The sequence below is a fragment of the Microtus oregoni genome, unplaced genomic scaffold (assembly GCF_018167655.1).
Source record: "Microtus oregoni isolate MIOR12 unplaced genomic scaffold, Mior012 000012F_ref0000307, whole genome shotgun sequence".
Taxonomy (NCBI): domain Eukaryota; kingdom Metazoa; phylum Chordata; class Mammalia; order Rodentia; family Cricetidae; genus Microtus; species Microtus oregoni.
In genome coordinates, this window is record NW_024543071.1 from 40,563,412 (window position 1) to 40,575,699 (window position 12,288).

Below are 12,288 nucleotides of genomic sequence, written 5' to 3' on the forward strand. Positions count from 1 at the left end.
TTTTTTGATATCTGCCTTCTCCAGAGCCTGTCAGTGAAAGATTAGCCTGGCCATTATCAGCTACCATTCAATATTGAAGGTCTATTTCATCAGGAACTACAGTTTTTCCTTTATATACATATTGTCCCAAATCTCTACAATTCAGAGAGCTATGTAATAATACCTTTCTATCTGGATGAGAAAAAGTAAAGTTAGTAACTGCTGTAACACCTATATTCCTGTTTAAAGGCTTTTCAAGTCAACATTGGCAGTGTCTTTCCATTCTTACCTCCAGCTGGAATCCATACTGCAGAACAACATTCTTGATATCTTCATAGCTCAATTCTATAGAAAGTTCATTTGCCAGATTTTCAAAATGGTACAGTAGAGGACCTATGGTGCGAGAAACTATGAATGAGTTCCATGAACATAAGCACGTACTAATAGCTTTGTACGCTGAATTCCAGACGTAATAGTTGAGTAGGAAATGAGGTCAAAGTGAAAAGATCCACTACATTTGCTGAGGACAGTTATCCAAACTTCTGAACATGAACGCATCAGTTTCAGCCAAGAAAACATCTTATCACAATTGTATTCTCAGATTACTCAGTCTTGTCTTTACCTCTGAGTTAATCATAAATCCTACATACAAGTTAGCTCTATTTACACTCCTCAGACAACATACTAAGATGGAAGGAAAGGAAAAAAGAAAAGAAAGGAAAAGGATAGGAAGAAAAAAGCAAGGGAGAAAAAGTAACAAGTGAGACAGTTTCTGCTCCTAAGAGGCTTTGCCATCCTGTCATCCTGTGGGTAAACATTTTCATCTCCTCAGTTTAGAGGTAGGCTTTTTCAAAGGCCCAGGAGGCCTTGAACACCAGATCCTTTGCCCCAGCCTCTCAACGCTAGGAATCTCGTCATGCTGCACCCTCTTCTATTTTTACCCTACCTAAACCACTAGAACAGATGTCCATGAATATAATTTATATGTTAGCACACTCTTCGAAATAACAGTGGCTCTTCCTTAAAAGCCTACTCTTACGGAGACAATTTCTGGCCATCTGATCAGTCCTAAACTATATCAAAGCCTTTTGACAGAAGGCAGAGCCTCACAGCAATCTTTATAGTCTTCAAAGCTTATTTTACGTCTGCTCCTGTTCTACTTTTTTATGTGCATGAATGTTTTGCCTGCAAGTATGTGTATATACCACATGGAGGTCAGAAGATGCAACAGGACTTCCTGGTTACCAGAGTTACAAAAGGTTGTGAGAAACCACCATGTGGGTGCTGGGATTAAACCTGGGCCCTCTGCAAGAGCAGAAAGTTCTCTAAACCACTGAAACATCTCAATAACCCCCTTGCTCTATTGTTTTAAGAGAATCTGAAAATACAGTTTTATAGGTATACATTCACCCAGTAAGTCACATGTTGCTACTGATGTGGACTGAGCTCAGTCCACAGTGGGCAGCACCATCCTTAGACAGGTGGGCCAGGGTGTGTAAGAAAGTAGACTACACCAGAGAAAGCAACACAGGAAGAATTTCTGTGTCTTTGCTTCACACTCCTGCCTTGATTCCCTGCATGGATGACTATAATCTGTAAGCTAGAATAAGTCCTTCATAGTAAATTTTTAAAACTCTTTTACTGCAGTCTTATAGCTCACACTACCTTCAGGTAAGTATCAGCACTCTCTAGTTTGCAGACTATACAATATATCAAGCAATATATACAGATGAATGGGATGTATATATGTGTGTGCACACAAAGGTCAGAGGATGACACTGGCTATCCTTCTCTATCATTCCCCCACCCTATTTCTTTGAGACACGCTCTCTCACTGAACCCAGGACCATGTATGGTGGTGGCCAGCAAGCCTCAGTGATCCTCTTATCTCTATCTTCAACAGTGCTGAGGTTTCAGGAATGCTCATGGCAACACCTGGCTCTTCATTTTATAAGATTTATTTTTATTTTATTTATGTGGATGTGTCTGTGTTGAGTATATGCCACATTCATACAGATACCTGCAGAGGCCTGAAGAAGGCATCAGATTCACCCCGTGCTTGAGTTACGTACAGGCTGTTGTGAGCCATGAAACACGGGTCTGGGAACAGTACTCTGAACCACTGCAAGAGTAGCACTTACTAGTAACCTCTAAGCTATGACTCCAGGCTACATACCTGCCTTTGTATGTGGATGCTAGGAATCAAATTCAGGTCCTCATGCTTGCATAGCAAGCACTCCCATCCACATAACCAACTCACCAGCCCAAAGAAGTCTTTACGTTTCTTTTAAGTCTATCAAAATGACTAACTAGTAAATGTTGATTGTATAACTTTAAGTGTTTATAACATTACCAATCAAGGACGGTGACTGTGGTGTGAATACTTTCTGTAGTCTTTTGTTATAAACTGCTGTGACAGACATCTCCACATATTTCAGACCTTCCCTTACACAAAGACATTTCTTGAGTCAACAACTATTTTTACTGACGTGGTTCAAACTGCCAAGAGTTACAGAAGGAAGGTCTCTTAGCTGAAGTGCTTGAGTACAGGTGTTTGATATTTTAGAATATTTACATATACAAAAGGAGGCAGAGGAGGGGACTGAGTCTAACCACAAAACTAGTTTCATACATACTTAATTGCGTAGCCTGATAGTTTGTTTGGACAGTTCTGGACTACCAAGGGCTTTGCTTATAGGAAGGTTCTAACCAGTAAGTTATAACTCTAAACGCTAAAACTAATCTTGCATAGTAGTTTTAGTGCACAAACATACTGCCTATCATCTGTCAAATGAAATCATGTATGAACTTGTTACTTGGCATATCAACATTTTAGAGCAATTTAGACTTTCAAGTTCGGAGAGATCTGTATAGCTTTTCACTCACAATTACAGGAGGAGTACTGTCTCAAAACCTTATTGGGATGAGAAGCCATGGTACTGCTACTCTGGAAAACAGGTCAGTAGTTTCTTGCAAAATCTGCTGCCCACTCATTATATATGAAATTTCTTTACTAGGTGTTAACCCAAGAGAAATGAAATCTTACAGCCACACTGAAGATTTTGTGCCAAGTGTCAATAGCAACTTTATTCCTAACCAGCAGTCTGGCAATAAATCAAATGTCCATCCACTGAGAAATGATAACAAAATGTCACCCATCCATCCAGTGATGTATCACTCAAAAGTAAAAGGGAACAACACATGGGTTACATAGTGACCTAAGTGAGTCTCAAAAGCATCATGCCAGACAATGGAAGCCGGATACATAAAACACTACATTGTCTGGTTCTGTTTATATGATATTCTGAAAAGGGGGGATTGGACTTACAGAAACCCAAACAGCAGTTCCAGCTAATTTTTCAATTATCATCTCTCTTCATATTGAGAAAGAACAAAGATGTATTTTCCTTGATCATAAAATATATACAGTAAGTTCATAATAGAAAGTTAAGGCAACATGAAACAGCACCAAAAGAAAACAAAACCATCTCTAATCCATTCACTGACTCAATGAAAAATATACTGAAGCTCCTTGCAGGCTTTACAGTATGAAGTATTACATATATGGTTTAGCATCATTAGGACAGTGGAGAACCACTGTTGTAAGGCATTTTCTTAATTAATGATTGATGGGGGAGGGGGCACCCATGGTGGGTGGTGTCATCCCTGAGCTGGTCGTCCTGGATTCTATAAGAAAGTAGACTGAGCAACTTATGAGGCAGAAGCCAGTAAGCAGCACCCCTCCATGACCTCTGCATCAGCCTCCAGGTTCCTGCCCTGCTTGAGTTCCTGTCCTGACTTCCTCCAATGATGAAAAGCACTGTGGAAATGTAAAGCTAAATAAACCCTTTTTTGTCTATTTGCTTTTGGTCATAATGTTTCATCATAGCAGTAGAAATCCTAACTGGGACAGCAGCTATGTGCAACCAACACAACACTGCAACACAAGACAGCCTTCTCCGGACATCAACCACGCTGACACCTTATCCTTGAAATCCCATCTCCAGAACTATGACAAAATAAATGCCTGCTGTTTATCCAATCTGTTAGGCACTGTTTTAGTAGCCCAACTTAATCAAAAGATCAAACACATTCTTGCAATGTTTGCTGAGGTAGTTTGAGCAGATTAGAGAATAGAAAGATATCAGGGAGGCACCAGAATCATCTTGAGATATCTAGACTTTTTTTTAGTCCATGAAAGACAAAACTGGCTTGGAACACAAGAGCATTATTTGAATCAAAAATACTGACAGAGAATTAAAACCAATAGGGGAAACTATGCAACCAGGTGGCAAGAACGAACTAAAGAGCCAGCACATGGTACATAAAGTAAAAAACACTAACAATTTCCATAAAACACCAATATTTAGGGAAAACTAGATTCTATTGTTTCTAAAGATTTTGCTTTTAATTCCATGTATATGTGTGCGTATGTGAGCATGAGTACTGGTGCCTGTGGAGGCTGGGGCATCTGGAGCTCACTGGGGTTACAGGTGAGCCACCTGATGTGAGTGCTGGGCAATGAATTCTGGTGCTCTGCAAGAAAAGTATGCATGCTGAACTGCAGAGCCATTTTTCCAGCCCTGATTATTATTTGTAATATCCTTTAATTTATACATGCAAAGTATTCTATTTATGACGTATTAAGATAAGGTAGGTGTTTTCATTATTATAATTCCTCAGATTGTTTTGAAACCTTGTGTCTGGATGACTAGAAAGTCTACCTGTCCTCTTGTAAGTACCTGTTCCCTGACTTCTGCTGTCCACGGCACATAACACAGCTGCAGCACAACTAGTTTTAGAGAACAGCCCCCCCCCTACTTAGAAGGGCCAACTTTGTTATATGTATCAGGCACTTGTTATATAACTTTAGAAAGTATCAATAAAACAAGTGTTCATACACAAAGTTACTTGTATCAGTTAAATCAAGTACCTCAGAAGGACAACAAACTGTATCATAGCTCAATAACTAGGAACCAACCTTCAATTATGTATATATAGGATCATGTTAACACTAAGCACAAACTGGCAGTGTCAGAGTATGAGCCTGCCTCTTGCCACAAGTAAGCCTGGGACCTTCCTGCTAGTTATTAAAGCAGATCTCATTTTCTTCCACTGTTAGTAAATAGCGCCTTTTCATTAGGGCTGCTCTGAGAGGCTGAGGATGGAGCTCTGTGGAAAGAGAACCTGTCTAGGTGTACAACGTCCTATTTTAATCCTCCAGGACTACAAAACAGGATAGGGCTGCTATGAATTTACAGTATTTATAACAGCGCCTAAATCACAAAACATAGGTTCTCAGCAGTATCCTTAAGTCATTCGTTGGGCCAACTTTCCCAAAGCATTTTCTTTTAAAGTTCTAAGGTTTAAGATACGGGGGGAAAAAAAACATTAAAAAAAAAAAAAGATATGAGTCTCTTTTGGGGGGGGGGTCGAGAACAGCGTTTCTCTGTAGCTTTGGGGTCTGTCCTAGAACTAACTCTTGTAGACCAGGCTGGCCTTGAACTCATAGAGATCCACCTGTCTCTGCCTCCCGAGTGCTGGGATTAAAGGCTCGTGCCACCACTGCCCAGAGAGATATTTGATTCTTATGATGACTGCATTTTACAGCTGTTCTCATCTAATCTTACAAAATTCTGAAGAGAAAGTGGGAAGATTTACTACTTCTAGTCTTGGTCCTGATGAAAAAGTTTCTAGTAAAAATAAAATCAATATACAGTCCAACTGCCAGAATCTCGGCAATAAACTAGGTCTTTATGTAACCCTTTTCTTTGGTAGAATTATCATGAAAGTCTCATATTCTAAGCGTGGTTAACTCTGAACATAGGGCACACATCACACTTAAGGAAGACATGCAAACTTAAATGAACTATACTCCCTCTACCTTTAAGAGGAGAAAATAGGCAATTACCTTTTAATTCTTGATAAAGGAACAAGGCACAATTATATTTTAGTACCAAGCAACAGGCTCAAAGTACAAGGCATTTTTGCATGTATGAAATTGTATTTCTATTGCTTCTTAAACTCATGATAGTTAGAAAAACTATTCTATCTAAGGGGAGGAGAATTCCATGATGGAGGTAAAGTCCTTCCTTTAAAGATTAAAAACAATAAACATTCTGTTTTTGTGTGAACTTTATTTTTGAAAATAGATCCTTCTCTCATACAATACATCCCAACCATTTTCCCTCCCCCTAGCTCCCCCACACCTCCTGTATCCCCCAGATCCACTCTCCCTCCATTTCCTCTCCAGAAAAGAGAAGGTCTCCAAGACATGACAGCCAGACAGAACTAAATAAGATATAGTAAGACAAGGTGAAAGCCCTCATATGGAGGCTGCACAAAACACCCAATAGGAGAAAAGCGTCGCAAGAGCAGACAAGAGTCTGAGATACATACACTCCTACTGTTAGAAGTCTCACAACAACATCAAGCTGTAACGTATACGCGGAGGATCTGGTGCAGACCCATGCTTGCTGCTTCAGTCTCTGAAAACACTCTCCTCTTAATGGAATGAAACGCCACCACCTGCATGGAGCGGTGGAAGATTACAAGGGACCGAGATGAAGCAGCAGACTGAACTTAGTATGTGCTGATGATCTAAGAGGATCATCCCAATGCTTGGATTGCCACTGCTTTCAGGAGGTTATCAGCCACTTGGACGTGGTCCTAACAGATAATACAACATAATTACAATGTTCACAATCATCTGGTACTGTGTCACTACCAAATGGGGAAAAACTCTAATCCTCAGACTGATGTGTAAAATATTAATGAACATTAAAGCACTTACCGAGGTTTATCCAAATTCCACCTGGTTTGAGTATTCTCCATATCGTATCAATATAATCAATTACATTGTGAGCTGTGTCTATGAAGAAACAGGTGGCAATACAGTCCCAGGTATCTAATTAACAGAAATCAGACCATTGCATCTGTTATTTTTTTTTCTTTCCCCCATACCTGCCAACTAACTCTTGCAGAGGACTAATATTTCATTTAGCTGAAGGGATACAGACACTATACTCTTCCGATCAACACTATAATCAACATGATTATAGAGTAGTAGATACAGTAGTCAATTTGGAAACCACTTGTTATTAACACATCAACACATACTACCAAGTGACATTGTGAAAGAGTTGCTCAGCACATACACTCAACTGTAGCCTTTAGTTTTACTATGTTTATTCCGTGATGCTCGTAACTAAACCTAGGGTCTTGAGCTTGGAAGGTGCTCTGTGATGGCCTACCTTAGCTCTCATCTAAAATCTGCATAAACAAAATAATCATCATCTTGATTTTTGAGTTCTGATTTAAACCAATGTTAATCACTGATTCTGGCAGGTTTTAGAAGTAGGCCTTTCTTGCCAATTTGAGAAATGATGACATCAAAATACCCGAATACCTAGCATGACTTGATAATCAGCAGGGAGAAGTTGGCTGGGAAAGACACAGCAAAGGTGGGCTAAACTAGAAAACTGTTTAGCTCTTGTAAGTTGTTCCAGGCAGAGGTAGGGACCAGATTCAAGATGTACTATCTATTCTAATCCTGACGTTGTAAAAGTGCCCAGGCCAAAAGAGATCATCTGTGTCCTCTTCCAGTCAGAGGAAAACGATTCCTTGTGGCACTGTAATGCTTTCCACTACTTCACTATTCTCAGATCTTGCTCCTTAACATTTACTCAACAGCTCAACCACTCTTCATTGCTCCGTTCTATCTTCAGAATGCACTTTGTCCCAATCTCAGAGTTTAGGCGTTTATTTCCTATTTTAGGAAATTAGATAAATAAAATCTTTCTGTGTTGCTACTCCCTGCTCCGAGCCATATTTCAGGGGCTTCCTGATCCTCTCAGAGCACAATTCAAACTTCTTGCTTTAAGTGAGCCTAACCAACCCTGTGCCCTCTTATCTCCCTCATCCCCACTACTCACTTCACCATAGCCCCTGCTGAACTCGGCCAAGCACTCTTTCCTAAACCCCTTACATCCCTAAACATGTAAGTGACAACCGCCTTCTTAGTTTCTGTTGGGCTTAGTACTCTACCTTATTTTCTTAAATACAATACTGTATGGTATGGCCTCTTTGTTCCTTCCAGTTATACGTCCCTTGTGGCTAAGGCCTCTGTCCTGCTGTTAGGTTTTCGATGTCTAAGAATGTACTTGGCATTTAACAGGTGGCAAATAGACACATGTTGAAAGGATACTCTTGCTATTGCTCCGAATTCTGTTTCCTTTCTTCCTGCTACTGCCAGTTCATACTCTTTCCCTTTCCATTCCTGCCTCCCTCCAATGTCTTTAATAACCTGTCAGACTGAAATCTAACTTCCAACCTGATACTTCTACAACTGAAGCTAACCTACTTTTTAAGACATATCACCCATAAAATTTCTTTCCTTGCCAATCTAATCCTGCTGCAGTCCCTGATGACCTTATTCTTTTAACTACTCATCTCTGTCCATCAAGTCACAGCCTCATTAGAAAGCTCCATTCCCACCATTTATTTCCATCTTACTGCAGTTACTATACATTTGGACTCTTTTATTAACAGAGTCAACATCTCTTTTTATTTTTAATATTTATTTATTATATATAGTGCTCTGCCTGCATGTGTGCCTACAGGCCAGAAGAGGACACCAGATCTCATTACTGATGGTGCGCCACCATATTGCTGGAAATTAAACTCAGGACCTTTGGAACAACAGGCAGTGCTCCTACCCAAGCCATCACTCCAGCTCAACATCTTTTGAATGTACATATATTTCTTTACATTTCCTGTCACTGCCTTTTACATGACCTTGAAAATGTCACTGACGTTGCACACCTTATATTCTGGCATCAAAACAAATGGTTATAACACTGCGTCACTGTTTAGAATAACAGATAAGAACTTTAAGCATTTGCTTTGAACTTACTGCATTCTGAGTAAATCTCCTGAAAGTCTCCTGCTGTCATTGAAAAGTTAGAACCTGGAGGAAGACTGTGGGGGTCAACATCAGGGAAAAAAATGGGTCGAATTTGATCAGCTGATCTCCGATTATTGCTAAACTGATGGATCCAGGGATAAAGTTTATATTTGTTAATTTCAGAACATCTGTAAAATATGAACATAAGGTCCAATGTTAACTACACATTTTACCAAAAAAGAATCTACTTTAAGCATTAAAATATCTACTGAAGTTTTTTGCATAAAACTAATTAGACTTGAAAAGTGCCAATCCACACTACACTGGTATTGAAGGTGTGTATACATGAAATGACCAACCATGGATTAAAAGAAAAACTCAGAGATTCACATGTGCTATTCATTCAAATTAATAAAAAAAAATGTTAAAATTTTGTTGGTTTTTGAGACAGGGTCTTATGTAGCCCAGCCTGGCCTTGAACTCACTGTGTAACTAAGGATGGCATTGAATTCTTGATCCTCCGGTTTCTACCCCACAAAAGCTGAGATTAGAGGCCTGTGCCACCACACCCAGCAAAAACGTATTCTTGAACCTAAACCTTGAGTAAAAGCAAGGAAACTCGTCTTGTTACCTATTTTTACCATTTTGTATGTAACCTTCTTTCCCCGCACCTCACCAGCAACAACACAGCACTGCACTGAGGAGCCGAGTATGCCACTGTAGTGTGCTACTGAGCCAGGGGACTGGCTCTGTCTCTAACATGCTGAACCTGTGACTTACGATAGTCACTCTTGTCTGCTACCTTCTGGTAGAGGACCCAGCAGTTTTCAGACCTCATTCCAGATGCAGTAAGCATGTATGGCCACTTACTGAAAAGTCAGTTGGGGAAAACAGTTACAACTGCTGCCATAAACTCTTCACCAAGAAACAAAAGGTAAAAAGACCTTTAAAAAAAATGAGAAAAAAAAAACCCTTTTCTATATCATAATTACAACTAAAGAGTCTACAGAGAAACTGTTTTAATTTCATGAACTACCAAATCACTTTCTAAATAGCTGTTGCTTGCCCTGTGTCAACACTGCTAGCTAATTAACCCTGGCTACAGTGGCAATTGGTATAAACATTATTAATTTACTGTAAATATGATCTATATCAGTCAAGTACTACATACTTTTCTTCTAATTCAGAATTGTTCAAAAATTGGTAAAGCAATTTAATTTTGAGAAGTTACTATTTCCAGCAAAAAGTAAATTAAATACCTGTTGAGTACAAAGTTGGAAGAAAAGAGCATAAAAAAACTCCATTCATTTCCTTGACAAGCATAACCTAGCAAAGCTATTTCCCAGGCCAATCTTCCTAGTCCAGCACCAGGTACCAGAATATTTACTTTAGAAGGATCCCTGCAATGAAACAAGGCAATTATATCCTGCCCCTCAAAGAGGAAAAAAAAAATTAGAAAGAAAAAAAGACAAAATCCATATTAACAACTAAAAATTTACTGAATTATTCAATAAGAATAAGCTTACTCAGAGTCTTGACTTCTTATATTGAAGTATTTCTAAATGTCAATAAAAGTAAGATATAGAAGGAATCATTGCATTATCAAGTGAGAATTTTATCTGACCCCCCAAATACTTCTCAGAAAAAAAAAATTGAATCACATTGTATCTAAAGATTGATAGCCATTCTTATTTTGGGGAAGATAAATCATCCCAAAGTGATCCCTGAATTACATATGGGACATTTGAACTTCATCATGAGGTGGAGAACACTTTAAAGTTCATACAACACAATGATTTACAGAAACAAATAAATTAACTATATTTAGATTTTAATGTATAAAGTCTCAGATTTGATAGATCTCAGGTACAAAAAGGAAGGGGCAGAAGTTCTGGGCACAGTAGCTCATACCTGTAATTCCAGAGTTGGGAGGTTCAAAGGATGGCCACTGAGTTTGAGACTAGCCTGGCCCTCATTGTTATCTCCAGAGTAGCTTGAGAGACAAAATAGGACTCTTTTTCCACTGCCCTTACTTCTCCCCTCAGAAGCGAGAAGAGGGATGGGATATTCTCTTGGAGAAAATGGGCAACTGCCTTCTTCTCAAAATGATTTCATTAAGTAGCCCCAGACTGGCCTCAAACTCATGACCTCCCTGCCACAGCTCCCCTGATAAGGACTTCTGGGCAAGCACTCATGACAAATATCCCGCAACAGACCAGAGACCCCATTTATCCCATCACACTGCCGTTACATGCTCCTTTTCTCGAAGGTCGGCTAGTTTACCTGCACACTGCAATAAGCTTTAGAAGAAAAAAGGTAGGGAGCAGGGAACTTTTCTCAGGAACCCTAGCAACTCAAATTCTAGGGTTATCAAGATAGCTCAGGGGGTAAAAGCAGCTGTGACCAAGACTGACAATCCAAGTTCAATCCCTAGGAACAACACTGTAGAAGGAGAGAACCAACTCTTTTGCGCTATCCCCTGATGTCCACATGTGCACTGGTGTACACAAGAGTACATGCAGTCACACACACATAGGAAGCTAAAGGAAAATGTGTGTAACCAGTTGGCATTGTCTATAAAAAAGGAATTTAACTATTACACTTCCAAAATTTGGTTCTCTTTCAATTCTATTTCAAACCATTCAAATCTTACTACCTGTTCCCTGAGGTGTGCACTCAGAGATCAACAGGGCCTTTTTTTAATTAGCATTGTGTTCTATAGGGCAATCTTTGCATATTCCATTTTAAAATAACAGAAAAACAGAAACTGGGGGCCATGGAAATGGCTCAGTCAGTAAAGTGCTGGCCATGCAAGCCTGCAGACTTAACTGTATCTCCAAAAACCTCATAGTCCTGGCACCAGGGAGGCAGAGACAAGAGGATCCCCAGGGCTTTCTAGCTCAATCAGTGAGCTCAGGTTCAATGAGAGATCCTATCTAAAAAAAAAATAAGATGAAGAACAACTGAGAAAGACATCAAAGTTACCTCTGGCCTCCATTCACATGCATGTGTACACACACACACGCACGTAACATACACAAACAACTGGGGAACTTGAAAATTCAGTCTACAAATGTAGTCCCAAAGGAATTAGCCCACGGTAATTTCATTTTCTGTATCAATTTATGGAACACATGTTTGAATAATACATCTGTCAATTCCAGAACTCAGGAGACAGAGGCAGGCAGACCACTGTGAATTTGAGGCCATCCTTGGCTACGTAATGAGTTCCAAGCCAGCCAGGTCTACACAATGAGAACTGTGTCTTTAAAGAAACAAACAAAATTCAACAACAACAATTTAGTAACTTATGGAATATTAGCTTTATAACTAGAACCATGAACTTTGTGCCAAAAGGAATCATTTTAAGTGTGTATATTGCTATTAAAAGGCACTAAGACACA

At 39.5% G+C, this 12,288-nt stretch overlaps 1 protein-coding gene across 2 annotated transcripts in view; it reads right to left on the minus strand.

Annotated features, from left to right (window-relative positions):
- Positions 1–12,288, minus strand: part of Carnmt1 (carnosine N-methyltransferase 1) — a 34,711-nt gene that overhangs the window by 3,064 nt on the left and 19,359 nt on the right. For both annotated transcript variants that reach the window (XM_041661834.1, XM_041661835.1), the window contains exons 4-7: positions 10,144–10,284; positions 8,894–9,072; positions 6,773–6,886; positions 269–372 (exon numbers count right to left, since the gene is read on the minus strand). In XM_041661834.1, coding sequence (XP_041517768.1) covers positions 269–372; positions 6,773–6,886; positions 8,894–9,072; positions 10,144–10,284 — 538 coding nt within the window. The remainder of the gene's footprint in view (positions 1–268; positions 373–6,772; positions 6,887–8,893; positions 9,073–10,143; positions 10,285–12,288) is intronic.